General features: G+C 55.6%; 11 protein-coding genes across 11 annotated transcripts; 6 read left to right on the top strand and 5 right to left on the bottom strand.

Moving 5' to 3' along the window:
• Positions 1-1,105: 1,105 nt before the first annotated feature.
• On the bottom strand, positions 1,106-1,312 carry ACRALDRAFT_2067421 (uncharacterized protein; the record flags this gene model as incomplete). Its single annotated transcript, XM_071022106.1, has 1 exon — positions 1,106-1,312. A coding segment is annotated over one exon (207 nt), but the record flags the coding sequence as incomplete, so codon positions are not given.
• Positions 1,313-4,011: 2,699 nt separating this feature from the next.
• Positions 4,012-5,465, top strand: ACRALDRAFT_2052178 (uncharacterized protein). Its single transcript, XM_071021640.1, has 3 exons — positions 4,012-4,121; positions 4,184-4,306; positions 4,368-5,465. Exons 2-3 carry the CDS (start codon positions 4,216-4,218, stop codon positions 5,207-5,209), a joined length of 933 nt encoding a protein of 310 aa, XP_070877751.1. The 5' UTR covers positions 4,012-4,121; positions 4,184-4,215; the 3' UTR covers positions 5,210-5,465.
• A 190-nt stretch (positions 5,466-5,655) lies between these two features.
• On the bottom strand, positions 5,656-11,277 carry ACRALDRAFT_1075194 (uncharacterized protein). Its single transcript, XM_071018343.1, has 2 exons — positions 10,875-11,277; positions 5,656-10,707 (listed from the first exon to the last, which is right to left on the bottom strand). The coding sequence occupies exons 1-2, from the start codon at positions 10,934-10,936 to the stop codon at positions 6,363-6,365; spliced, it is 4,407 nt and encodes a 1,468-aa protein (XP_070877749.1). The 5' UTR covers positions 10,937-11,277; the 3' UTR covers positions 5,656-6,362.
• Positions 5,809-6,324, top strand: ACRALDRAFT_207861 (uncharacterized protein; the record flags this gene model as incomplete). The annotated part of the gene is made up of 4 exons (XM_071022339.1): positions 5,809-5,834; positions 5,900-6,082; positions 6,155-6,240; positions 6,299-6,324. 4 exons carry the CDS (start codon positions 5,809-5,811, stop codon positions 6,322-6,324), a joined length of 321 nt encoding a protein of 106 aa, XP_070877750.1.
• A 2,115-nt stretch (positions 11,278-13,392) lies between the features above and the next one.
• ACRALDRAFT_2040841 (uncharacterized protein) lies at positions 13,393-15,053 on the top strand (the record flags this gene model as incomplete). The annotated part of the gene is made up of 2 exons (XM_071021097.1): positions 13,393-13,580; positions 13,697-15,053. 2 exons carry the CDS (start codon positions 13,393-13,395, stop codon positions 15,051-15,053), a joined length of 1,545 nt encoding a protein of 514 aa, XP_070877748.1.
• Positions 15,054-15,089: 36 nt separating this feature from the next.
• On the top strand, positions 15,090-15,879 carry ACRALDRAFT_2017638 (uncharacterized protein; the record flags this gene model as incomplete). The annotated part of the gene is made up of 7 exons (XM_071019892.1): positions 15,090-15,100; positions 15,210-15,276; positions 15,322-15,505; positions 15,537-15,561; positions 15,591-15,639; positions 15,675-15,719; positions 15,748-15,879. The coding sequence occupies 7 exons, from the start codon at positions 15,090-15,092 to the stop codon at positions 15,877-15,879; spliced, it is 513 nt and encodes a 170-aa protein (XP_070877747.1).
• A 45-nt stretch (positions 15,880-15,924) lies between these two features.
• ACRALDRAFT_1068963 (uncharacterized protein) lies at positions 15,925-17,151 on the bottom strand (the record flags this gene model as incomplete). The annotated part of the gene is made up of 1 exon (XM_071017619.1): positions 15,925-17,151. One exon carries the CDS (start codon positions 17,149-17,151, stop codon positions 15,925-15,927), a length of 1,227 nt encoding a protein of 408 aa, XP_070877746.1.
• Positions 17,152-19,280: 2,129 nt separating this feature from the next.
• ACRALDRAFT_1080437 (uncharacterized protein) lies at positions 19,281-20,972 on the top strand. The gene is made up of 2 exons (XM_071019016.1): positions 19,281-20,075; positions 20,201-20,972. The coding sequence occupies exons 1-2, from the start codon at positions 19,563-19,565 to the stop codon at positions 20,696-20,698; spliced, it is 1,011 nt and encodes a 336-aa protein (XP_070877745.1). The 5' UTR covers positions 19,281-19,562; the 3' UTR covers positions 20,699-20,972.
• Positions 20,973-21,049: 77 nt separating this feature from the next.
• On the bottom strand, positions 21,050-22,692 carry ACRALDRAFT_1080436 (uncharacterized protein; the record flags this gene model as incomplete). Its single annotated transcript, XM_071019015.1, has 2 exons — positions 21,050-22,322; positions 22,552-22,692. The coding sequence occupies 2 exons, from the start codon at positions 22,690-22,692 to the stop codon at positions 21,219-21,221; spliced, it is 1,245 nt and encodes a 414-aa protein (XP_070877744.1). The 3' UTR covers positions 21,050-21,218.
• A 1,661-nt stretch (positions 22,693-24,353) lies between these two features.
• ACRALDRAFT_1061847 (uncharacterized protein) lies at positions 24,354-25,739 on the top strand. Its single transcript, XM_071016492.1, has one exon. The coding sequence runs from the start codon at positions 24,444-24,446 to the stop codon at positions 25,482-25,484; it is 1,041 nt and encodes a 346-aa protein (XP_070877743.1). The 5' UTR covers positions 24,354-24,443; the 3' UTR covers positions 25,485-25,739.
• Positions 25,529-26,030, bottom strand: ACRALDRAFT_2017633 (uncharacterized protein; the record flags this gene model as incomplete). Its single annotated transcript, XM_071019891.1, has 5 exons — positions 25,529-25,566; positions 25,595-25,645; positions 25,684-25,867; positions 25,903-25,913; positions 25,988-26,030. 5 exons carry the CDS (start codon positions 26,028-26,030, stop codon positions 25,529-25,531), a joined length of 327 nt encoding a protein of 108 aa, XP_070877742.1.
• Between the last annotated feature and the right edge of the window lie 5 nt (positions 26,031-26,035).

Below are 26,035 nucleotides of genomic sequence, written 5' to 3'. Positions count from 1 at the left end.
GTCAAGGCCACTGTTGTTCCGACTGCTCCCAGAGCAGCATCGTCTTGGACTGCGTACCAGAAGACCGCAATGAAACATATGCGAATCACTGGTAATCAGCGCCCAAACCCGGTTTCTCGGGAAGCGAACAAGGTGAGGAAAAAACGGAGAGAAAAAACGACAAAAAGAAAGAAAAGAAAAGAAAAACATGGAAGGGAAAACTGAAAAGAAAAGAAAGAAAAAAAAAGAAGGTCGGCAAAGGCGTGATACAACTCCTCGTGGCTATCCATCCAGGATAGCTAAACTCATACAAAAGCAGCTGAGGTAGTCCATCGTACCCCAACGCCGCGTATGCCACGTCCTCTTTCCAATGAATCGAAGTGTCCAATGTACAAAAGTCGACCCCGGCTGGACGAAGGACGCCGCATGAGTCGACCTCGATCGCCCCGGAAAAGAGTAAAAATCGAAGGAGAGGGCGTCTCACAGAAAGCCCGATACTGAGTTGAAAACCGAGAAAAACAGATGAAACAGAAGAATAATCGCGAGCCAGAACCACGGAAAAAAAGAGCATAACATCCAAAAATGAAAATCGCAAAGAACAGAAGTAGACGTCGAAATCGATTCGAGAGCCGACAGGTGATGTCTCGACGGTCGATAAATCATAGACGGCCGTGAATCATAGCAAAGATGGTTCGGTAAAGCGTGAGCTCGTAACTATATGTCTTTGATGTTCTTTTTTTCGTGCCTGACTTGGTGACAGGCGTCGTTATGTGGTTCGGAGAAGAAAATAGTCGAAATAGCTGGCCCATCATGAGTGAAGGGGCGCCAGGAAATCCGGTCCTGGCTGGCCTACTCGTTGGGTCGTCTGTGGTGGTTCAGACAGGGCCGCCAATTCGCCATGGGTCCCATGCAAGCGGGAGGGCTGTGAGAGGGGGACGGCGCCCCAGAAACCGCGGGCCTTGCGCGGAGAGAAAGGAGATAAGTCGCCCAGTCCTCCATCTTGAAGAAGTGTAGCTTGGGGCAATGTCGTGAAGTGCAGCCCGCCATGAAAAACCGGGATATTTCATCGCTAGTTGTAGGACGATCTTGAGGAGTGATCGCTGCGATGCCCCGAACCGGAGTAGTGATGCCCTGAATCGGAGTACGGGTATGACGACTCGTGATACGCATGATACCCGGCGCTGGAGGCGTGGGCACCACAGGAAAGGCCGACGAGAATCGTCTTCTGCTGAATACCGTGGCCTGGCTGTCCGTAGGCCGCACATCTGTCGACGGCGTGCTGGTAATGGAGGCAACGGCACACCGAGTAGAGCTCGACCAGTTGATAGCACATGGTGGAAGTATGGCGGCAGAACGGCGGGCGAAGGATGGGACCAGTGAGATCGAAAATCGGACACCTGGAGTCTCTCGAGAGAGCAAGAGAAGATGACGAACGGCGGATGTCGAGACAGTGTGCCAAAGTCGTTGCGATTCGCGGGGGGCTCTCTTTATGTCGGACGGTGCTGCGCCTCGACGCTCTTGAAGATTGTCCAGAGGCAATGGTCGTAGAACGAAAGATGATGTTGCTGGCAAGTGATGGGACAGGAAGCAAAGCCGGCAAAGAAGAGAACAGAAGCGCCGGTGATTAGCAGTGAAAGGAAGGAGCCAAATATGTCGGATGAGAAGAGAACAATGTGAGAGCGAAGGACGGCATCGCATCACAACCTTATACTTTCCGGTCGTGGCAGCGCGAAGCGGGACGAGCCCCGGGATGGCATACCAGGGGAGAATGTGGACCGGGAGATAGGACGACGGCGACGGGCGACGGGCGACAGAGGCCTCAGCAAAGGTGAGAGGTGAAAGGTAGGTAGGTGAGGTAGGTAGGTAGTCGCAAGAAGCAGCCGCACGATGTCAGAGAAAGTGGACAAGGCAGCAGCGCAGGACAACCTTGGGCCTGTTGTCTGACTGAGCTCAATGCAGTCATTCTCGAGCTGCAGCAGTTGCATGGCCTTATGACTTTGCTCAACCGGACAAAGCCCTCGGTAGGGTGCAAGGGCAGAGTCAGCCAGGAAGATGCCTAACACGTCGGTTCCGTTTGGCTCTACGAGCATGGACGATATGGCGGGCGGGCGAGGAGAGAGAAGAAGGCTCCCCATCCATCCCCGGTATCAGCAACAGGCGCAGCAGGACTGCCTTGGCGTGTGTGGAGAAGCGAGAATTTGAGGCCCGGGGGGTGTGCGTAGTGCGTAGAATAGAGAACGAAGGTATTAATGCAGGGCAATTGGGGTGTCGGAGCAGAAAAAGGGGGTGTGTGAGAGGATATTAGGAAGTCGATATGCCGGGGAATCCACGGGGTGGGACCCGGCCCTCCCAAGATGCTTACTGAGGTTACCAAGGCACGTTCCGTCCTACCTGTCACCAAGCCGCAGATGAAAACCCCCATTGAGGAATGCCTTGGGTAAAGCGCGTACCGATTGAGAGTAGGATCGAGAAAGTCGAAAAAGAGAGTATCGAATTGCACTGGTGACCCTAGGCATCACTGGTAAGCTGCAACTTGCACAGGTTGTACGATGGACTGAGAGCGTCCAATGCCGACAAACTGCCGTCTAAAAAGGCAGGCTACGTTGTGTGGTGTCGTGGCACAGGCGTGGAGCAAGACGTAAAGCCGAACAGAAACAAGAACCCAAGCTGACCCGTCTTGGGAACGATGGATGTCAACGGCGCGGAAGCTGGCGGCATTGAAGGGGCCTCCGTCTTGACGGCCGGGCTGTGGAGTTCTCTAGGACAGATGCCGAAAAGAGGTTTCCCCGTGAGAAAGACACACTGCCGAACCATCTGCACCTTGCTGATTACAACGTACAGATTCATGCAGTCACAGGTCGGCGGGACGCCCTTCCAGTTATTTGCCACCCTTGGGGGGGTCAGCGCCAGGGCCGTTAAGCGATCGATGGTGGCCGCGGCCGCCTGTACGTTGTACCTGCAAGTCTGCAAGTGACTACCCGCAAACGTCAGGAGCTTGACCAGTGGCAGGCCCTAAACCGCCAGCCGGGCTGTCGGGACTTGTCCTAGGCGGTTGCCTGCGACAAACCTGCCTCCCCGAGATTGGTATGCATCTGCGCCGAAACACAGGCCGTATACTCCGGTCTAAGGGCAAGTCGGTGATTAACGTTGGACGCTTTCACGCCGTTTGACCGCTCTTGATCCAGTACTGTAGGGCTGCATGCGTGTCTGGTGTACGAAGTACGAAGTGTCATTCCAAAGCCATTCGGACGACGGCACACCCCGCGGCTGCCTCTTGAGTTCTGGACCAATGCATTGGAAAGTCCTTCGCGCGGTGGTGATCTTTGTTCTGAGCTTCGATAACGTAAGTAAAGTGCCTCGCTCAAACATGGCGAACAGGAACATGTCCTATTCGTCCATGCCAGTGCGTGTTCGAGACCATGATCGCTGGTGGCTTGCCATCCTGTCCAGATGATTGGGACAAATGCAAACGCCGCTTAGGCACCGACAGGGTCCTTGGCCTAATGATACCTGGGTGTAGACGATGAGTAATTCGACGACTGCACTAGATATGTACGAAGTAGTGTACTTTGTAAATAGCATCTCACCGCCGAGTGGAGAATATATCCAGAATGGCGTCCTAGGTAGGAATTGGCGATGATGACGGCACTCCACTCGTGAGGCCTCTCAACACAAAATACGGTACAGTGAGTAAGCAAAAGTGATGAGTAGGTAACGCGCATAGATGGCTAAGAAACTACTCGTCATTAATGATTACCCACTAGTGGGGGCAATAAGTATTTGAACACGACTATGTACCCAGCCATACATTTTATTGTGTCATGGTACATAATCGTGTTTAAATACTTTTTGCCAGGCGCTGTACCTCTAAGAATAATACCTATGCAAGGCATGATGATTACATAAACCAGTATGAGTTGAACTTTCAGCCGCCTACACTTACACTGATCGTACTTTCGAGCTGAGATCTCGCGTGGAATCCATCTCATATATACTGTCCCTTCTCATGTATACTGTCCCTTCTTATATATACTGTCCCTTCTCTTACATCTCAGCCGGCATCCCATCCCTCTCGCTTCTTACCGTTAACCACCTCTGGACAAAGTCGATCAGGCAAGCCGCTCATCAGCTCAACTTCTTGCGTATTTCCCACCTCTGCCTTTTCTCTCTCTTTTCGATGCTGACATTCAAGATGGATGTTTAGTTGTAAACGCTCGGTCTGTACAGTTCAAAGCCATGGACGTACGCACGACTCCCGCCCACTCCCCTCCAAGCTCCCTCGCGGCGCCGTACAAGATACCACCCGGCGACCCTTCAGAACACTACGGTGTGTATAGCTCCCGTTATACCTACCTTAAGCCTTTTATGTAATCAAGAACTGGTTGTAGATTCCTCGTTTAGCTATCATAACATGGAAGCCTTTACGAGAACAATCAAGAGCCTCGAGCCTGGCGTTTATCATATCTCCGAGGTTCCCCTCACAGCCTTCGACACCCTAGTATCTAGGGAGGAAGAACGTACTCCTAAGTTCCGTATCGCCTACTATTCGTCTTCGACTAGTTGTATGATAATCACGGTCCCCGGCCCCCCTCACGAATATCTCCACAGACGCATCGTCAGAGAGGTATTCCGTCAAGTTGGCGAAGACGAAGGACTCTCTGACATCGGCGCCAGTATGTACCGACGCACCGATACCGGCGGAGTCACTACAGCCGGTGAAGGCGATTCGGCCTTGATTCCGACTTCATGGGCGTTAGAGGGTGGGTACCCAACGCTTATTATCGAGGTGGGCTGGACGCAGAGCTGGGCGAGCATCCGCGCCAAGGCGCGGTTTTGGTTCCACATCTCCCAGGGTGAAGTGAAGATTGTATTGCTTGTCAAGGCCACACGCAGTACGGGGACTGTAGAGCTAGAGAAGTGGAAGCTACATACAGCTGCACCGGCAGATAGAATCTCAGCCCGGACCCGGAGCCGCCAGCAAGTCCTCTTCCCTCGCAAGCCAGCCTGTCTTCAGCAGGCCAAGATCAAGCGGCACCCCATGGTCTCCGAAAACGACCCCCTCGCTCTTAATGCCGATTCCTACGATGTTGTTAGCGACGATATTATCCTGGAATTCCACGACATGTTTCTTCGTCCACCCCGCACGGGGCAGGCTGACGTCGTACTAGGGCGAGAGTTTTATAAAAAGCTAGCTAGTGGTGTGTGGAATTTCGCACGGCTGAGCACCTAACTACATACTATCCGCCGCGCTCTCTGGGCAGACAGGCACTGCTTACCCGCCTTCCGCTTCCGCCGGGATGAGATGCTTGGCGACGCCGGAAAGGCCCTCAGGCAGGGTCTGCACTGTTCAGGAAACGGGTAGGATTAGGATGGTGCATATTACCTAGTGCGAGGTTGCTACATATTCCACTGACGAGAGGGACGGGATGCGGGCGAGAGCAAGGTTGCCGCCAATAGCCAGACCACCATGAATGCATGAAGCCACGCCTCAGTTTTATGTAGATGTGCGTTATTCCGACTGTAGTTCTAATCAGGACGACGACGACGACGAAGAAGAAGAAGAAGAAGAAGAAAGGAGTTACTGCTACTGCTACTATTAGCTTCGTTCGAATAAACGAGCTATCCGTTAATTAAGTCCGAGCGATCGAATTAATCTAACTTAATAAAAAGACGTTAGAGTGGTTTAGTTTATGACCCTAGGTCCGAAGGGTCTACGTTGTATCTATATCTGAACTATAGTCGGAATAACCAAGTGCTATAGTCGGAATAACGGGCCTCTTTATGTATATATATAGGCAGGCTACCATGTAAACTCGAATGGTTTTGCCAATGAAACGGCCCAAAGGAACCAGAAAGTGGAATCGAAATGCCCCCTGCCTCTCGAATGCCTTAACCGCGCCCGCCATGACCAGTTAGCAAGCATAATGATGGAAACAAAAGCACAAGATTCAGAACTGAACCCCAACTTGACGTCGTTGCACCTCCTCTATACGGCATCGGACAGACAGAGCCCAGAAAACACACTCCGAAAACCCCTGGGCTACTTCATCTACTCCTCGGCAAAACTTTCCGTCGGTATCTCGTTCCTCTTCTCTATAGCGGTGTGTGTTTGTTAATGCTGGAATACTAGTCATCGTATCGTGACGAGAGCTATCTGCCAAAACTCAATGGAAAGACAAATAAAAAAGAAGAAGAAAAAACTCCCCGTCCATTACATGGCGCCGCAGGCATCGGGATTACCCCCATGTCACGCCATCCGCAGTCCATTTTCGATCTCCCTTGGCGGCTAGGATGAGCCGGTGTGAGAACGCATGGTAAGTGACAAATGTCAAGGGTATTTTGTAACTTGGAGAAGTATAGGCATTCTGTGCTAGTCATATCTCTTATGCTCGTCGACTCATAGCTGCAGCCGCCCCTGCCGAGGCCAGGTCTTGTTTGGCGCTCACGGTTCTACCAGCGGCTCGCGGGAGGTGGCTCGTTCCGGGAGTAGTGCCACCAGGCCCAGTACTGGTGCGCTTCGCCGATGTTACATGCAGTGCACCGTTGGCTCCGGATTGCCGGCGCCCGGGACCCGAGACGGGTTTATGGGGACTGATCCCGGTGGTATCACGAGGCCGCAGTGACGGCCCGTTACTCCTGCCGCCCGCCCCGGGAGGCTCGGGTAGCGGCCTGGGTGCCGAGATGGTATCGTGGCGCTTGATGGGAGAGCTATCTCGAGCCGGAACTCGCGGCAGTGGTACGCCCGTCTTCCTGCCAGTAACAAACTCATGGTAGATGGCGTCCTCAGGCTTGAGGCGACGGTCCGGATCCCATCGCAGACATCTCGCAATGAAGTCGAGGAACGGGTCGTCGTCGCACTTGAGCGCTTGTTGCAGCGTTTTGGATGACGGGCGGCGCCTACGACCTTTGGACGACACGGTCAGACGTGGTTTGCCCATGGAATCGAAGAAGAGCTTTTTTCTTGTGCTCTTCTCAATCAAATGCTTCTCTGGCGGACCGAAGACCTCCATGATGCATGCCAGCTGCTCCTGCTCGTTCTCACCGGGGAAGATCGGTACCCCCGTGTAGAGTTCGGCAAGAATACAGCCCAAACTCCACATGTCGATGGGTAACCCGTATGACATGCCGAGGATGACTTCTGGAGAACGGTAAAAGCGCGACTGGATATACGTATACACCTTCTCGTTCTCGAAACAGCTCGATCCGAAGTCGATGACCTTAATCTCGGTGCGGAGAGGGTGCCGCAACAAGATGTTTTCGGGCTTCAAGTCGCAGTGAATGACCTTTTGTTTCTTCAACATATTCAGCGAGCTCAGCATCTGTTTGGTGAACCGCCGGATAAGCTTCAGGGAGAAGCCGCGGAACGAGTTGACCTTGATGAACTCGTAGAGGTTCATATCGAGGAGCTCTGTGCAGATACAGAGATGTCCCCGGAAGTAGAAGCTGTGTGTGAAATGGACCATGCTGTGCTTATTTTTGGGATCCTGCGATGTATTAGCGACTGCAGCTTTCAGTGGTGCCTCTCTCCCCCCCTCTCTTTCGCGCCCACTCACCCATTCGCGGATTTTCTGCAGAATGTTGACTTCGACGAGAGCCTGCTGGTGGAACCTCTTCTTGTTGCGAATAATCTTGACGGCAACCAGAACACCCAACTTGTGGTCGATACAACGGACCACCTGGCCGAAGCTCCCCTTTCCTAATACGTCGATAATCTCATACCGGTAGGAGAGATGATCCCCCGGGACGATGGTATAATCGCCGCGGTCGTCATCATACCCAAAGTTGGGCTTGTCCGATTGGAGGTCGCCGACGACCTTTTTCGCGTTCTGCGTGCCGCAAAAGTAGACGTCGTCGTAGTCCATGATCTCACCTCGCTCGTACACATTGAGCATGGCTATCCTGACCGCTTCTGCCGGGCCGACACGCTCCTTAGGCGTCGCGCGTTTTCTCAGTGAATCGAGGGACCTCGCCGCGATTTCAGTTTCCTTCCTCCTCGAGCCCATCTTTCTCATTTCTTCCTCCGCGATCAGGTCGTCTTTGTCGAGCTCTGCCGTCCAGGGATCTTGCTGTCGTATGGAGGCGGAAGACGCTTTCGGACGAATGATCCTGTGCATGACAGATGCGTTGCGCGGCGCGACGACTTGGCGGTCCGCCGCCGCGGGGCCGTTCGCTGGCTCCTTTCGAGGACTGCCGTTCTGGGCCAGAGTCTCGCTCTTTGTCCTGTCGTGACCATGAATGTGCGGTCCGGCCGCCGAACTCTTCCGCCTTCGGCTTTCCAAATAAGTCCCCGAGGATTGGATAGACGTATGAGAGCTGTGAGCTTGCATCAAATCCAGGTTTCCGACAGTTGCCGAGATGGGCACGCGAGGGGGCGGCATGCTCTCTTGCTTGGCCAGCTCGGCCATATCCGCGGCACCAGAAGGGTTGGTGTTGGTCCCGTTCTTCGACGTCCCCCTCTTCCACGACAGGCTCAGCTTTCTTCGCAATGAGCTCATCGACGATGGCGTTGGTGGTTCCTCAGGGTCCGAGGCAGGAGGTGGCGACTTGGTCCTTGACTTGGCTAGTTTCGGCGCCCGCGGACCGAAGGGCTTCTGCTGGGGTCTCGAATCTAGAATCGACTCGGTCACGTTGCCAATGTCGCCCGTCTTGGGTCTCCCGATAAACTCCGATTCGGGGCCGTTTCTGGGCAGGGAGGAGGACAAGAAGGGAGACATGCTAGGCTTGCGGCTGGGCGCCTCGGATCCAAAACCCATGATCGACTCGGATGAGCTTGTACCGCCGGCACCCGAGGCGCTGTCAAGGCGGGAATGATGCAAAGTGCTGCTACTCCGAAAATGAAGCGGCTCCGTGTGGCCATCTTGGAAATTCCTGGAAAAGAACGTGCTCCGGGACGCGGTCATTGGCGTGGACGGGGTCTTGGCCATCACCCGGGATGCTGGTGGGCTCAGATTCCGTTCGGACTGGCCCTGCTCCTGCAGAGCGGCGACTCGGGCAGCGGTAGAGGGATTCAGAGGCCCGACTGTAATGGGCGGCAGGCGTAGGCTTCCGGGGTGTCTTTTTGCTTGGGAGAGGGCAGATTTCTTTTCAGACTCCAGCACTGCAGCGGTGGTTGACTTCCGGGTACTTGCCTTCCGTCTGACCTTGCCGCTGGCCTCGGCCCCAGAAGGGATGGAGAAGCTCCCGGTGGAGTTGCTATGAATACTGATAGCGTCAGCCGCCAGAGTGGCCTTCCGCTTGTCCAGGAAGTATGGATCAGCCGAGGTATCTTTCGGAGACTCGTATGCTTTCGGTATTGCAGGGACAGGAGGGACGTCCTCGTGGTCTTCGGCTACCATGCTGTTATGGGCGTGCGTGGGAAGCGTCCTCGGGGTCGGTAGACGTGAGGTAGATCCAGATGTCGACAGCCGCGGCTGCACAGGACCGGTCGATACCCGCACAGAATTGTGGGCAAAGAGGGAGGACCCGGCTGATGTGACGGACTGGTGTGATTTTCTGTTGATATCCGGGGTGGTTCGTGACGAGGAAGGAGTGGCAGACGCTTTGCGCGGTATCATGGACGGCGACCTTGACTGTTCGCGGCCATCGGGGCCCGGAGGGGCGTGTGCGTTGGCCAGACGGTCCAGGATTTGGGGTTGGTGCATCGACATGCGTTTCATCCGACGTGTGTCTGTAGGGCTGATGGTTCTGGCACCTAGACCCGTTGCGACAGGCGGGTGAGGGAGTATGGGCATGCCGGGCATTATGGTTGCGCGTTTCAGGTTTGCTGCGGACTGGGCCGAGCCAGGGGCAGCAGTGCTGCCCCTGCCGGCGACTCTGGGGGATCGCGGTGAAATCGCGGAGAGGCGATTGGTGTGGTCGGGAGTGAGCATGTTGCTTGCCGTTAGGCTCGCCGAGTTGTTTCGTGGCAATGGCTGGCCCACAGACCTGGCCTTAGCCGTACGCGAATTAGACACGGTCGTGCTGGAAGAGTTCCGTGTGGCGCCGAGCCCCAACCCGACATTGGCATCCAGAGAACTCCGCGTTGACTCTGTGCCGGTTCCATGATTGGATATGAGACTGGGCCTCCTCTTCTGACCCGTACGGATCGAATAGTCTCCATCGATGACACCCGGGCCAATGGATTTCCTAGGCGGCTTGCCAATGTTGGTACTCGACACCGGGGGGTAGTGGCTCTGCCGACGAGTTCTCGTGGTGGCGGGTCCGGCCGAGGTGTTGTCACCTGCTGCAGAGAAGCCGGAGACTGTGGACGAGATGCTGGGTTGCCGGCTGGACGTGCTAGGTCTCCGCAAGATTGAGCCAGACCTGCCCGGGCGAGAGACAGGTGGGGGGCCGCCAGGCCGAGTGGATGTATTGTTGGTCGACGAGGTTGACGTGGAGCCGGGGCCGGATCGAAAGTCGGAATTAGGCTTGTCGGCCATGTTGGCGGCGGGGCCGTCTCGGTCTTGTGAGTCGAGAATACTGCCTCGACCAGTCGGAGAAGGGAACTGGGCCAGTTTGAATTCGTTCGAGGCGGACTCGAGGCTTGTCTGAAGATCGTCAAAGCTCACCGAGGGCAGGAAGTCGAAGGACCCCGTTGGTTCAGTCGTAGGTTGCGAGTCGCCATTCCTCCCATTGAAGGAGAAGAGTGACTGATTATTGGAGGCCGAGGCGCTGAGCATTGGTACGTCCAAAGAGAATCCTTTAACGGGCGATGCGTTCGTTGTGTTCCTCGTGGTAGCCGTGAAGTCCCTATTGTTCATACAAGAAAAAGGGTTAGCGTATCAAGGATGCGAGGACCAAAGTGGGCACAAAGAAGGGTCGATATTCTTCGAGGCAAGGAGCCGATGAATGGGGTTACAAAGTAAAGCGGTTGATAGGTGAGCATTGTCAAGGCAATGAAGGGGAAATCGGCGCACCGTCTAGTCGGGGACAAGTTAGCTGGTCTAGGGCCAGCTGGACCTCTGTGCTCTTTCACCATGTGGTAGCAAGAATGACTCCGTAAGGGTCATGAGAAAGGGGAGATGGGTGGTCGTAATCGTAGTCGTAGTCGTGGTCGTGATCGTGGTCGTCCTGAAAGATGCGGTCTGGCGAAGGACGGGAACGGGAGAATCGTACAGCCAGCCAACAACTCAGTCCGGTCAGGGAGCTGAGTGCATTCGAAAGGCTACCTCATTCCGGACGCGACCGAAGACAAGGAGAATCGTCGAGGGTATAGATAGGAACGGAACAAAGCAACGCGACAGTGGCCTGCCCTGCGTTTTTCTATCTCAGGGAACAGAGAATGAATGGATGGTTTTATTAGGGGGGAAGAGAAGTTGCTTGTGCTTGTTTTGTCGTGGAAGAAAGAACGATGCAGGTGGTCCTGCCGTTCTTTTACTGCTTAAACGGAGTGTACTAATTACTTCAAAGTATGTACAGTGTACCTACCTCAACAAGTCACGGCCAGAAAGGGGAGGTTTCTGTGGAGCCCGCCCCTGCAACAGTCACGCTGCAACAGTCGGGGCGCACTAAAGTGTCGGCCCACGGGTCGACGGCCATTCACCAGCCACAGACAGTACGTAGAACAGATGGCTGGGGCTTTTCCTCTCTAGGTACTTCTAAGGTACCTGTCTGTCCATGTACTTCGTAGGAAGTACTTGGTGGAGTAATTATTACGTGCACTGGGCTGGTCCCCTAATAAGGTAGACAAGTTGAACTTGTTGGGTACAAGAGAAATGGCATCGCAAGGTACGGTACGCATCGTATGCAGGTACACACATGTCATTCTCTCCCTCGCTGTCTTCCATCGGGTCGTTCTGTGCAAGTATTTTGCCCAATTTATTAGATCTTTTTGGAGTGAAATCGACAAAGGCGACCGACGGACAGGCAGCCAGACGTCGAGGTTTAATGGCCTTGTTTTGACTTGTTTTATCTGGACGTCCTTAAATCAAGTGCTTCAGACTTCACCCCAGAATACCCTGTTAATTCCGTACGCGACAATCCGCCTTGGCCTGCTAGTCTATCTGAAGTTAATGGATGCCAGAGATCGAGTAGGGGTATGCCAAATATCTGTGCTCCTCCAAGACATAAAGGAGACCTCTGCTCTGCAACTCGAATCCTCGGCAGCGAATCGCATGCAATCTTGACGCAGCTTCCTCGTTGTCCCCTGCATCCTCATGTCCTACCGCCGCGGGCTTAGCGACCACTGGACGCATCGTGATGGGGCAACATCGCCCTGGCGACTGGATAGCAACAAACAGTGAGAGACAAAAAGTGACTCGTGAACCTCTGGTGCAAAGGAACAAGTGATCGATTTCGTACCCGCTTTGGAACGTCTTGAGTGACGACCTCAACCGGGGCTTCCCGGAGACTGAGGTCATGCAGCGGCCAAATGCAACATTGTTGTTCTGGTGACATTCGTGCATTTTCTGTCAATTCCTACACAACTCGTTCCGACAGGCGACGAGCGGATATGGAAGAGTATAGGCTCCTCTTATGTGATGTCGTATTCCCGTATTCCTCCACGTTGCAATACCGGCACATCTTTGCTTTTGAGCTTCATCTGACTCGCTGTGATTGCTCGGTAGGTACGGCTGCTATGCTACCTGTGTATTGTGGAGTTCCAGGAGAGGAGGTCACTGCGAGGCGGCCGTCAAAAAGGGATGCCCAGTATATATCGTATCTATGCATATCGTTGCTCGGAATATATTTAGGGGAATGTCCCATCAGAGCCTTCCTGCTACGGTTGATCAGTAAGCAGAGCAGAGAACCAAAAAAGACAATAGCCCTTTCTTGACAACAAGTGAAGCCGTTCCTCGAATCGACCGGCCATCACAAAAGCGGCATGGCTCCGTGCCACGACTTCCTGGCGTTCAAGTCAATCCGCAGCAAACTACATGGATAGGTACACTGCAAGATCAGGTGGGCTCATGGTTAATCACGTTGCAAATATGCCGTGTTCGACAACTCGCTGTTCATGTAGGGATGGAATTCCCATCGCTCCAGAACCAGCTGTGTAGCTGTGGCTGTGGTGGCTAGGTAGGCAGACTGGGATATTACGTACTCACACCACATAATTCGTCCCCACGTAAGAGTCATGCCTATAGTCACATGACTAACGTCTCTCCCAAGCCATGATGTCAACGACCGGCTTACAATACTCCCATCACATGCATCTTCGGCACCTGCAAGTATCATTCGCGTAGGTCTTCGGTTTGTTCTCGTTTCAAACCGTCGCCCTAACACGCTGCAATGTCGGACGGCTCTTTCCATCGATGACCATAGGTCGACATCAAGCTTCCGTACAGTAGCTGGCAAAACGACTCCTCCAGAGATAGGTGTCTCACTGGGCCGAGAAGATGACATAGGGAGCATTTACCATTCTTCGACGACCCCGCTCAAAAATTCCAGCCGAATTCACCGAAATTCAATACCCGATACCCTCAATTCCAGACAATGGACGAGTACATCGCCGACCTCTTCAACCCTCCACAGGAGACGGCCGAGCAGGAGACCAACGGACCACAGCCGCCAGGCCAAGACCCGGACGCCAGCGACTGGCCGCTCCTAACCGGTCCTAAAGGCCTGCGAGACCGCGTCGCATCCCTGGGCAGGACTACTATCCAGGACCGCTTGGTTGAGAAGTACGTCCATCCCTTTACCCTGCTATCAGGGATTGTCCTACTTTACCAATCGCCCGTGACCCCTACCGAATGGCAAACCATAGATGCAAGCAATAGCTGACCACCTCCTTCTACAGGTTCCTACACCAAGTGATACCCGAATCCGAGGCCGCCATGCCCGCCAGCGACGATGCGTCCTCTGGGGGATTTCCCCAGGACAAAGCGCCGAACCCGACCGAGCGGCCCAACTTCAACCTCACCACCATGTCCAATAACTTCCGCCGGTTCAACGCGCGCATCGGAGTCGTCTTCCAGTTCCAAGACCGCGTGGTCCGCCTCCTCACCTGGCACCACCCCACCTGTACACTCTCCGTCCTCTCTATCTACACCTTCGTCTGCCTGGACCCATACCTTCTCGCCGCCCTGCCCGCCGCCGCCCTCCTCCTCGCCGTCCTGATCCCGGCGTTCCTGGCCCGCCACCCGGCCCCGCCCCATGGGACCCTCTCCTCCGAGCAGTCCATGGGCTACTCGCCGCGGGGCCCACCGCTGGCCCCGGCCCCGACTGTCCGTCCCGCCAAGGAACTGTCCAAGGACTTCTTCCACAACATCCGCGACCTGCAAAACTGCATGGACGACTTCTCCAACCTCCACGACAGCGTCGTCGCCCTCCTCCAACCCCTGACCAACTTCTCCGACGAATCCCTCTCTTCCGCCCTCTTCCTCGGCCTCACCCTCGCCGCTCTTCTCCTCACCATCACCGCCTCCCTCATCCCCTGGCGCCTCCTCTTCCTCGCCGCAGGCTGGTTCGTCTTCCTGAGCTCCCACCCAGCCCTGGCCCCGTCCCTCGCCCGCGCCCACGAGACCCACATCGCCCCGCACCAGCGCCGCGCCGCCTCGCGCCTCCGCGCCTTCGCGGCCTCCGACATCATCCTCGACTCGGCCCCCGAGACCCGCGAGGTGGAAATCTTCGAGCTCCAGCGCGCCAGCGCCACCTCGGCCGAGTGGGAGCCCTGGCTCTTCTCCCCGTCGCCCTACGATCCCTTGTCCGCCCCGCGCATCGCCGGCCAGCGACCCCGCGGTAGCCGCTTCTTCGAGGACGTCCTGCCGCCCGACGGCTGGGAGTGGAGCGAGAAGAAATGGGCCCTCGACCTCTGGAGCCGAGAGTGGGTCGAGGAGCGCATCATCACCGGCGTCGAAGTCGAGACCGAAGGCGAGCGCTGGGTTTACGACATGTACGACGAGCGGGAGGCCCAGGCGGGTCTGGGCGGAGATGCGGGTGGTGGACCTGACGAGGGCCGCGGCGGGGTGGTGGACTTTTCCAGGATTGGCGCGTCCATGACGGGCAGCTTCAGGGGCGGTACAAAGGGGAGGACCATGCCGCTGCTAAGCTGGGAGGAAGGGGAAGACGGCGAAGGTAGGCGCGGGGAGTGGCGGCGTCGGAGATGGGTGAGACTCGTGAAAAGGCGCGTGACCACGAGCAATGGAGATTCATAGCGTATTGGTAATGGAGCGTAAGGCGAAGAGTCCGACATGATGGAAATGTGACACACAATCCTATGGACACGTGATACGACTTGCTATTTCTTTGGGTTGCCTACGCCTACTCGTAGCTTTTGTCTTTTGTCCGTTGTATGTCTTCATCGGTCGTAGGGCAAGAATTGGGATAATCCAACCATATGGCCGTGCTAGCTGGGTGTTTGTCATATACATGGCATTTGTCCTCGCTACGAAGAGTCCCCTAGCGACTGGTCATATGAAGTAGCGACTGCATATAGCTTACAAAAGATCAAAGCAAACCAGAGGTATCTTGAACGCTACTGCTGCTTCTGAAATGAACCAAACCGCTTCGCTGCAAGTATTCACCGATGCCATAGGCTCGAGTATCAATAGCCAAAGTCCGTACATTCTTGGTCTCGGGCAACTCGTCTTCAAGGACTCATTCCATCGTCATTGACCTGCGTGACTTCCTTCCGTTAGGTGCAGCTCTTTTTTCGGTCAAACGGTGAAGAGCTCGGTCTCTGTGAACAGCAGGACCGATCCCGTCCCGTTCTCCTCGACGAATAGGCTGGGAGACTACTCGGTCACACATTTCGTGTTACATGAGAAGACGTGTAGGTTCCCCAGCAGCCCGATATTGGGCAGGGGAAGCACTTATTGCTGGTTTGTTCCTCACACTCCCGCGCGCCAGGGCTTCGTTCCAGGAGATGACCCTCCACCCATCGTCTTCTTGGTTCGTTCCTCCCTAGAGTCAACCTTTCCGTCGGGCGAAAAAGAGCTGCAGCCGATGTGGAAACGACAGGGTCATCGCCTGAATGTGTAGAGCCAGTATAATAACCAACAGTCGAACAAGCAAGGCCGCCGAATCCTAGATGGACATCTTGTCGAGAATGGCGTGCAAGCCGGTGGTGATGCCCCGGCCAGCATCAATCTCGTCGACAAGCTTGCGGGCACGGGCGACGAGGACAGAAACCACCTGGCGGGTATACTCGAAAGAGCCGGTACGCTCCATGTAGGCGACGGCGTAGCGTTTGACCTCAACATCGGCGGTCTTTTGGCCTAAGATGTTGATGAGCTGCAGGTTGCCCGGGTCGGAACGGATGGAGTGGATGACGGGGAAGCTGAACTTGCCCTCAGTCAGGTCCTCGCACAACCCCTTGTTGTGGGAGTACTCGCTGCTGCTCAGGTTCATGTAGTCGTCGCGGATCTGGAAGACCAGGCCGAAGAGGTTGACCAAGGGCGTGCAGTCCAGGGCGACGCTCGACTCGGCCTGCATCAGTTTGACGCCGAGGCGAAAGAGGCCTCCGGTCTTGTTACCGACCATCTCGAGGTAGTCGTCCTCGGTGGGACAGGTCAGGGTGTCCCGCCAGTAGAGGTCCATGCCCTGGCCACGGTGCAGGTTGACAAGCTCCTCGGTGAAGATATCGATGGCGGTGGGGTTGTTCAGCTTTTGGATCTCGCGCAGGGCGCAGAAGTAGACGTAGTTGGCCGAGTTGATGGTCTGGGGCACACCGAAAATATTATGGGCAACGGGTAAGCTGCGTCGCAAGGAGCTCGAGTCCTCGACATCGTCGATGAGCAGGCTAGCAGTGTGCAGCATGGCGACGACCTTGTTGATGACGGCAAGACTCTCCTCCGGCACGTCCAGCAGGGCGTTAAAGGCGTTGATCAACTGGGAGCGGAAATCCTTGCCCGGCTGAGCCATGAGGTAGTCATATGGACCGTTGAGGACCTTCTCTTTCTCTTCGGGCCAAGGCCTCTTGCTTGTGACATTGATATTCTCGATCGCGTAGCGGTTGGGGTCCGGCGGTGGCGGCGGCTGCATGGTGACGGTGAAGGACGTGTCTGGGGTTTTGTTGATGTCGGTGACGTGGTCCGGTGAAGATGGGGGAGAGCGGCTTAGATGTTGGGTCTGGGCGAACCAGTTGCCTTCCGAAACCGGTCGGAGGGCGGATCTGAGGGGCGGCTGGACAGGGGGAACGGCACCGGTGGATGAGGTCCGTGGCGGGATAGCTTTGGGAGAGGCGAGCGGCGGGTTATTGAGGGTCGACGGGGGGAGGGTCGGGGAGGTATTTGTAGTGGGAGAGGGTGGCATGGTCGCAGATTCGAGTCGCGAGGATTTGGGTCGATCGAAGAAGGCCAGGGTTGCCTTGTCACGGTATGGTGTAGATACGGCCGGAAGCCGTGACTTGCCAGAACGAGTTGGTGCTGAATCGGAAAGATCCTGACAATGCGAATAAGAGGAGCCTGGCGACGAAGATGTCACAGCTGCCGGGCCAGGGTCGGGTTGAATGGTCTGACAGGCAGCAGGCGCGGGATAACCGAATCGTGAAGACTTGAAGACAAGCATCTAGTGATCAGCATCAAGGTTGGTTCCAACGACAAGAGAAAGTGCAGTGCCGGTTGTCTGCCGATTTCCGCTCATGACTTTCGGTAACAGGGAACGTGGCGGGGGTGTGGACAGTACGTTAGAGCCAGGGGAAGTGAAGGGAGCAAGAAAGACAATGTGAACAATACTAAGTAGGATGATGGGAAGATCGGAGGGGACCAACTAAGGTAGACGGGCAAGGGAGAACAGGTGGGGTTAAGGGGAAGAACAATGTGCAGAGCCTTGTGCGAGGTACTCACATGTGACCAAGGAGGGCAAGGACCGGGGAAGGAATGAGACAACAAAGAAAACTGCGGAGCTAAAGGAGAGCCAGGGATAAGACAGGGAAAAGACCAATGACGAATTCCAAAGGGGCCCAGAGAGAAGACAACAATAGTAAGGATGGGGTGGCGGCAGCAATGGAGTGCGTCGCACAGATAACACGTACTTCGAGCAGGCAGCAAAGCGGGATTGGTTGCGAGAATGGGTAACGTTGGCGCCTGGAGGGTGATGTTGGTAATGCCGCCAACAGTTGGTGGATGGCTTTCGATGCCGGCGGGGGGGGAGAAGTCGGAGGTGAGGGTGAGGTTGAAGAAAGACTCGGAATGTCCGTGATAGTATGGTCGGGATGGTGTTGCGTGGGAGAGGTCGGAAAGGTCACGGGGTAGGAATGTCCAGATGGTCGCGGCCTGAGTTGGAGACCTGAAGTACCGGTACGGCTTCTGTGGGGTATTCTGATTGGAGCTACTCGGGGTGACATGAAGGTCGTTGCAGGAGCCGCCGCTGCATTGCTTCCATTGTGGATCGACGTCATTGTGTGGGCCCAGGAGCTGTCGATTTGTCGATTTGACGTACCCAGTGTACCATATAGCTGGCCTAGGTACCGTAGCCTGAGGTACGGGAAGTGAGAATTGATGGCTGTCCTGTTCACTTCAGTGGCGCCGCCCAGAGGTTCTGAATACCAGGGTCGTTTACCTGGAAGTGAAGTGGGCAAATGCGAATCGAGCTTTATAAAGTCAGGTATAGTCAAAGACGGAGAGAATGTTCAGTGCCTTCCTTTGGACTGGCATCAGTTGGCAGAGAAGACGAGAGAGAGTAGAAGGACGGGTAGAGAAACTCGGAAACGCAAGATTTCAACAAGAGCAAAGGGAATTCCCCAAACACCAAGATTTTAAGAGAAATATAAAATATACTGTTATCCTAGTGTGTCTCAGCAATGCCTGTCAGAGCAGACATCCCCATCTCATCTTGCATAGCGGCGAGGTTGTGTTTCCCCAGGGGCTTGCAACCCAAAGTCTTAGGCGTGCTTCCAGGGTCCCCACTGGTTCAACCAGACTTTGGGTTCCTGTTTGATTGCCCGGTGATGCCACATGAGCTGAAAATTGAAACTAAGCATCTTGTACTATTCGCCTGTGCTATGCATATAATCTCATAACCTTGCACAGTTCTGGGAGGGCGTTGTGAGGAGTTGTGGTTCGGGACTTCACGAGTCCTAATTATTATGTTGTTTCATCTAGGTATGTACTCCAGCGCACAAGCCTCACCGGCGGGAAACTGGCTTAGTAAGCGCAGCTCTGTGGCTGGAGACCTTCTAGAGCCGCGCTAGTCCGCCCCACAGGGTCCATCTCCAGTCCCTAGGTTCTGCCGGTTGCCGTGGCAGCCCCAACTGCCCAATCGCAACGAAGCCAAACATCTCTTCGAATAACTCCTAAAGCTGCACCTATGTACCCTACCTCACCTAGCTGCAGCTCCCCCCGTCCTCGAGGCTTACGATAGAGTCTCCATCACGTCCCTTCCCGCCTGGTCCTTATCGCCATCTTGCGTACTCCTCTCACCTCTTCTACTCTTCGCGCGTTGTATGATATCCGAGTGAGAGAAAGGAGAGAGAGAGGAGCACAAGCCAGCAAGTGTAGGCGCCTTTATTCTTCTCATCATTTGTATTAACAGTTTTGCTCTATCGGAAAAAGAAGAGGGACTTCTTCCTCCATATTCCGCATTGTTATCGCCATCGACATCAACATCGACGCCTCGGTGTCTCGCTTCTTCTGTCCTTTGTCCTTCATCCTTGTCTTTTGTCTTCTTTTGTGATACCCAGTTGCGCATCAACTTACCCCCACGAACCCCCGATATCATCAACAATGGAAGCCCTGCTCTCCCTCGCCTTTGACAGCCTTTCATCCTACGACGGGCCCAAGATCCGCAAGGGCCTGCGCCAAGTCGAAGGCCTCCTCGCCCAGATATGCCTTTCTGCCCCTGCGCCGCCGCCCTCTTCCTCCCCGACGAAAGCGCACCACCATAAGCGCTCGGATAGCAAGCTTTCCTCCCTTGGCGATCCAAACGACGGAAACCAACAGAACGCTGGCACCGAAATGGACAACGGCAACGACGATGACGACGACGATAGCCGCGGCAGTCACAAAACTCTGAGCGAACTCACTGGCGACCCGGCCTTTCGAGAGTTCTTCAAACTTCAGGAAGGGTTCGAGTGGAACGTCGCCCTGCGCCTCATCAACACTCTCGACCGCCTCATGGCGAAGAGCGCAGATGGGCAGAACGATCTCCTCATCCTCAGTGCTCTCGACACCATCCAGGGTGTCCTCCTCCTTCACCCGCCTAGCAAGGCTCTTTTCTCGAGAGAGCAGAACATGAACGTAAGCGACTCCCGAGACAAGCCCGGAATGCGAAGAAAAGAAAAAAGAAAGCAGGAAACGTCAAACAGACGTCCAAGAAAACAAGCGAGTTGAATCTAAACTAACCAAGACCGTGCGTCTCCCAGCTCCTCCTTGACCTCCTCGAACCCGTCAACTGCCCGGCCATCCAATCCGCCACCCTCCTCACCCTCGTCGTGGCCCTCATCGACACCCCCTCCAACACCCGCACCTTCGAGGCCCTCGACGGCCTCCTCACCGTCACCTCCCTCTTCAAGTCCCGCTCCACCCCGCGCGACGTCAAGCTCAAGCTCGTCGAGTTCCTCTACTTCTACCTCATGCCCGAGGTCCCGTCCATCCCCTCCGCCGATGCCCGCGCCTCCGTCCCCGCCATGCTCCAGCGGAGCCCCAGCAAGCTCGCCGGCGCCTTCCGCGGCAACGGGCCCCGTCAGGGCCACGCGCGCCTCCCCTCTTCCGCCGGCGGAGGTAGGGCCCGCGCCGGAAGCGAGAGCGACAACACCCTCACCACCGAGGAGAAGCAGGAGCTGCTCAGCCGGCACCTCAGCAGTGTTGAGGACCTGGTCAGGGATTTGCGCACTTGTACTCCTTTCGGTGGTGTTTTGTGAGCTTATTAAGAGGAGAGGGAGGGGATCGGACGAGGACACAAGACTTTGCTGGGTCGAGGAACTGGCTTCTATTTCCTTTTCAGTGTCTATCGTTCCCCCTCTGGTCTGTTGTTCCTGCGGTGGCTTTTGTCTTTCCACATTCCTTCTACGTCCGTTCACAGGTGTTTAGGATGGCATCAGGTGTTTGTCTTTTTTTTCGGCCGGTCGGATTGCAACAACTTGGACAGGGATGGACTTGGAGTTCTGCACACTTTTGTGTTAAAAAAAAAGGATGAAAAAGTCTTGATCTTGCCTGCAGCTTACTGGTCCAGGCGAGTATAATATGATCTATTTTGACCTTTCTCCTCTGGCATCCAAACTCCCACACATGCGAGTTCAAGGTCGTCATCCACGAGTTTGCGGAGACCCGCCGGGGTGTCTCAATGGTGCATTCTGAACGATTTGCTTTGAGAAGAACTCCAATTTATGAAATAGATTCGCTAATACAATCATCTTCCACTCGACTCTAGATGCTACTCCCTCATGAACCTGCTGGAGGCCGATGCTCCGACTCCGACGCATCCCTTGTGCTTTGGGGTGTCAATATTGGCGACCACGGCGATAATGGCCCCGGCGATTGCTGTTGTGAGTAACGGTCTGGCGATACCTCAGTGCCGTATAGTTCGTAACGACTCTCAGCCACCGCCGGCGAAGGTCGCGGCGATGCCCAGACGGGCGCAACCGCTGGGCTGGCAACGTCATCGTTGTAGGGAAGTGGCGAAACCTGCGAGTCGATTTCCACGGGCGCCGTGATGTCGTTTGGCGACTGCGCCGTCAGTGGCACGCCGCGGTCGAGCACGCCGGGGGACGTGGCGGGCGACATGGCTGCCGTCTCGGTAAAGGGTCCCGCGACGGCATCCGGGCCGAAATAGTCTTGCGTCAAGCCGCGCCGGCGTGTGGGACGCGATATGTCCGTCGCAACGTCCGACATGGCCTGCGCGCTGCCGCCAGGAGTGCGATCGTTTGTGAAGGCGTAACCGCGAAGGTGATGGGGCGATACCAAACCAGAGACGGGGTGGGACGAGCGGCGATCCTGGTGTTGTGGTTGCCCGGACCCTTGGTCCTCTTGCTCCTGTTGATGCCGCCTGCGCCTGAAGAAAAAGAACCAGGCGATGGCGCCAATAATAGCGCAGGCTCCCACAGTGACACCGGCGCCGATCCCGGCCCTGGCGCCGGTTGACAATCCTTCACTCCCGCCCGTATCGTCGTCCGCCGCGTCGGGGTCAGGCACGAAGGTGTATCCGTTCGATGGGTTGCCCGGGCGGCAGCCGCGGGTCCCGTCAATCTCGGTGCAGTGCATCCACTCGTCGCAGCACCCTTCTTGGTCGGGACAGGCTCGCTGGGTCGTCGCGGTGCAACCGGGGTCGATCGGGGTAACGATGGCACTGGGTGTTGTCGACATGGTCATGCGACACAGGCCGCCTGAGGCGCACGTGGCTCCGTGAGGGCAGCAATTCCCGCCGTACTCGGCCTCGCATTGGAAGAAGCTCGTGGTCGGGCAGCTCCGGCCGCAACAAGCCGAGGAGGTCGTAGTCGTGCCGGATGTGGTGATGGTGGTCGTACATTGGTACGCCGTGGCGTCGCACTTTGAATCACAGAGCGAGCCGATCGCGCAACAGCCAGGTTCACCGCCAGGCCTGATGTAGCAATATTGGTCATTTCGGCAGCAGAACCCATCTTCTCCCACGTCGATGCCTGTCGCGCCAAGTCACTCGGTTAGTCCTACGTGTCGCGACAAGAGGGCTCGTCGTTGTCAAGACGCCGGTCTTACATCTATGGTGGCCGGGGCTGCACGGTGGGCCGTCGCGGCGTACCAGTTTTGGGCTGTAGTCGAGGAAGCGAGGGAATAGCCCGTTGGGCAAGAGTTCTATGGCGCCAATTTGGTGTTCTTCCTGAGCCATTGCCGTTCGAAAGCCACAGGAAAAGGCGACGAGCACGGCGTGAAGCCGTGCCATGGTGAGAAGCAGATTATGACAGTGGCGGCGGTGATAATACAGACAATACATGTGACTAGGACTCGGGCGTAACAAATCTCCTGTCCCTGGTCGGAATAATAGGTGTGTTTTCTTTCCCGTCGTGGGTCGTAATTTTACAAGGCCGGAGATGCTTGACGTGGCTTATTGCTGGAAGAATCAAGTCGATAAACAAGATAAACAAAGGAGAAGGCAAGATCGAGAAGTAGACAACGAGAGATGGACCACAGAAAAGGCACACAAGGACCACACCACCTTACAGGCACTGCAATGCCCGCGCCAACGCGCAGGGTAGGGAGCGAACCGAATAAGCAGCCAACCGCAGCATCGCGCATCCCCGCTCCCTTGCTTCAACGTTGTCTGCCTGCCTGCCCACGAGTTTGGGATGGTGGCGCATCACCAAGTTCGCAAAGGACAGACAGTGCACTCACCCGGGTCCTACTCCCCTCGGGTCCTTGGACGCATGGAGAGCCCGAAAGAGGTGTGAAAGAGGTTGCTGACGGGGGAACCGAGCTAACTATGCGGGGGTTGGTGCTGAGACTGAGTGGTGGTGGGTGGGCCAAGAAGGGCTGGTCAAGTCTCGAGATAAAGTGCGGGAAGACGACGTGTGTTGGTGTGTCGATTTCGACACCAAAGAAGCCAGATGGAAGAGTGGCAAGGGGCGATCTATGCGGCGTCGGTTGTCCACGCGGTCGCATTCGCTTTCTGGATTTCCATCCAGCCCTCACGTACGCAACTTCTCGACTGGCACGAGTTTCAACTTGAACACCCATACACCTGCATATGCATGTGTATGGAGGTCGTTCATCCGAGGAGTACTCTCATCCGAGGTACGACGGACGATTTCGAGAAGTGTCTGAACGAATCCAGAGAATATGTTGCTGGCCATTGAGCAGGACAAAAAATTAAGAGGCGCATACATGGACAATAAACAATACCGAGGATCGGGTCAGTTGCAATACCATGGCGATACGGTTTTTGTGGACGACTTTCAGTCATACGTCTCGCGTGTTATGAGAAGTGCTGTGCCATTAGCATACTGGTGATACTTTTGCGTTCTCTCCCTGGCCGTGCCTCATTCCGACTGTCATCGGCTTTATTGTCTCTTGCGCCTGGACCATGAGGAAGATCTTTCTCCTGTCCCTGGTCGTCTCATGGAGACATCATTTCATCTCCGACGGGTTCCTGTCCGCGGATTGCTTAGTAGCACGCATGCTCCCTGTTACTTGCGGGCTGTTGAACCATGTGCGAACAAACAATGCTGTTTGCCCGGTCCGAGTTGAATAATGGGTGAACAATGAACAACGGGTTGGCCGAGACTTGTGGGTTGGATGGGAAGAAAGGAGACGAAAGGGTCCCGGGAGGAATTTCGGTTGACCTTCCGAGAGGGGAAAATCCATTGAGCCAGGGGTGTGGGGTGGGGACCAAGATGAGTAATACATCGGGAAATCGTCGGGCCGTGCAAAAAGTGGGATCGTCAATGGCCTGGCTGGCGCCAACTGGTAACTGGATAACGGTCAGCCCAGAAGTGTCAGGCACATTTGCCCCGCCTTGGTTCAACCCCTCCAAAATTCTTGGCGATAAACTTGAAGCTCTCATCAAACTTGATTCATACCATCGCTTTACCAGTTTTCAACTCCAGGAAGGCATATTTGCATCAGCCGTATAAAGAACAGCGTATGAGACATTACACATAATATCCTCTCACGAATATACAGCGAAAGAACGAAAGAATGGCGACACAACTACTACCAACCAATGCTCCCGCCTCGTCCTTCCCGCTCCCACTTGTCCTTGCCCACGCCTCGACCCCGCCAACTCTTCTCGCCCAAGGCGCCGAAGGCCGCATCTACAAAACGATCCACCTCCACCCTTCCCGCCCCGCGGCTCTCAAGTACCGGCCCTCCAAGCCCTACCGCCACCCGATCCTAGACGCCCGCCTCACTCGTGCACGCATTCTCGCCGAAGCCCGCATCCTCTACCGGTGCCGTCGCGAAGCCGTTCCCGTCCCCAACGTCCTCGCCCTCGACGATGCCGCCGGCTGGCTCATGCTCGAATGGATCTCCGGTGATCCCGTCCGCGTCGCCATCAACACCTGGCTCGCCGAGAGGCACCCCACCGCCTCGTCCCGGTCACGAACCGAGGTCGCCCGAAAAGTGGCTTCCCTAGGCAGCAGGATATCAGAGGAGAAGGCGGACGGTGACAGCACACATCAACAGAAGCAGCAACAGGAGGTGGCCGCGGGCCAGGAAAAAGAGAACCAGAACGACAAGGGAACAGTTGGAAAGAGGAGCCAGGATGATGAAGAAGAAGAAAACGGAGTCGAGGCGGGACAGAGGATACAGCAGGATGGCCCCCTCAAGTCCCTGATGAGAAGCATCGGAACCGTCGTCGGCAAGCTCCACAAGGCTGGCATCGTGCACGGTGACCTGACAACGAGCAACATGATGTTACGGCCCACCCCACCCACTACCACTACGGACTCGCGAGCAGAGACGACTGCTGACGACTCAAACACCAAGGCGTCACTGGACGGCGACGTCATCCTCATCGATTTCGGACTTGCCTCCCAGAGTTCGTCCGACGAGGACCGTGCGGTCGACTTGTACGTGCTGGAGCGTGCCTTTGGAAGCACACACCCGCGTGCCGAGGTGCTCTTCCCCGAGGTGCTGGAGGGTTACCGGGGCGCTTTACCGGCGAAGCAGGCCACTTCGGTTCTGCGGAAACTGGAGGACGTGCGGATGAGAGGTCGCAAGAGGAGCATGGTCGGATGAATCTTGTCACGTTGTCATGAATGTAAGAGGGCCACGAATGTCTGTTAGATGCAGCATAGCAAAACATGGATGGACCAGAGAACTGGATTGGTTCTCCTTGCACGCTTCACTCCGGAACATGACCCTAGACCACGCCAGCTCTTCGTAGTAGCAAGGATCAACTATCGATGCGTGGCAGTTCCGTGCCGCCTCTTACAACTAACTGGGGAAGCCTTTATAGGGATGCCGTTGTCATCATCGCCAGCCTGTTCTTGCATCATTGCATTGCTAGCAGTAACCTGTTTCAGGCTCCATGCTACGTCTCGCAGCCGAGTGCCCATAAGACGCAGGGCTAAGCAGTATTCCTTGTTTTGCTCCCGGACGAAGGGAACGCACGTCTCCGGCTATCACGTCATGTTGCAGGATGGAAGCAACTGACCTCATGCAGGTCTCATTCCCCTTTCCCATGGGAGGTTAACAGTACCTTCGGCAGACAAGGTAGGTAAGGCAGTTACCTTATGGACCGAGGCAGCAAAGAGTCGTTCCATTACAACCAGGCAAAACCATGCTAT

The sequence above is a fragment of the Sodiomyces alcalophilus genome (genome assembly GCF_042370955.1).
Source record: "Sodiomyces alcalophilus JCM 7366 unplaced genomic scaffold ACRALscaffold_2, whole genome shotgun sequence".
Lineage (NCBI taxonomy): Eukaryota > Fungi > Ascomycota > Sordariomycetes > Glomerellales > Plectosphaerellaceae > Sodiomyces > Sodiomyces alcalophilus.
Note: the sequence above shows the minus strand (reverse complement) of the source record. Positions and strands in the feature narration are given on the sequence as shown.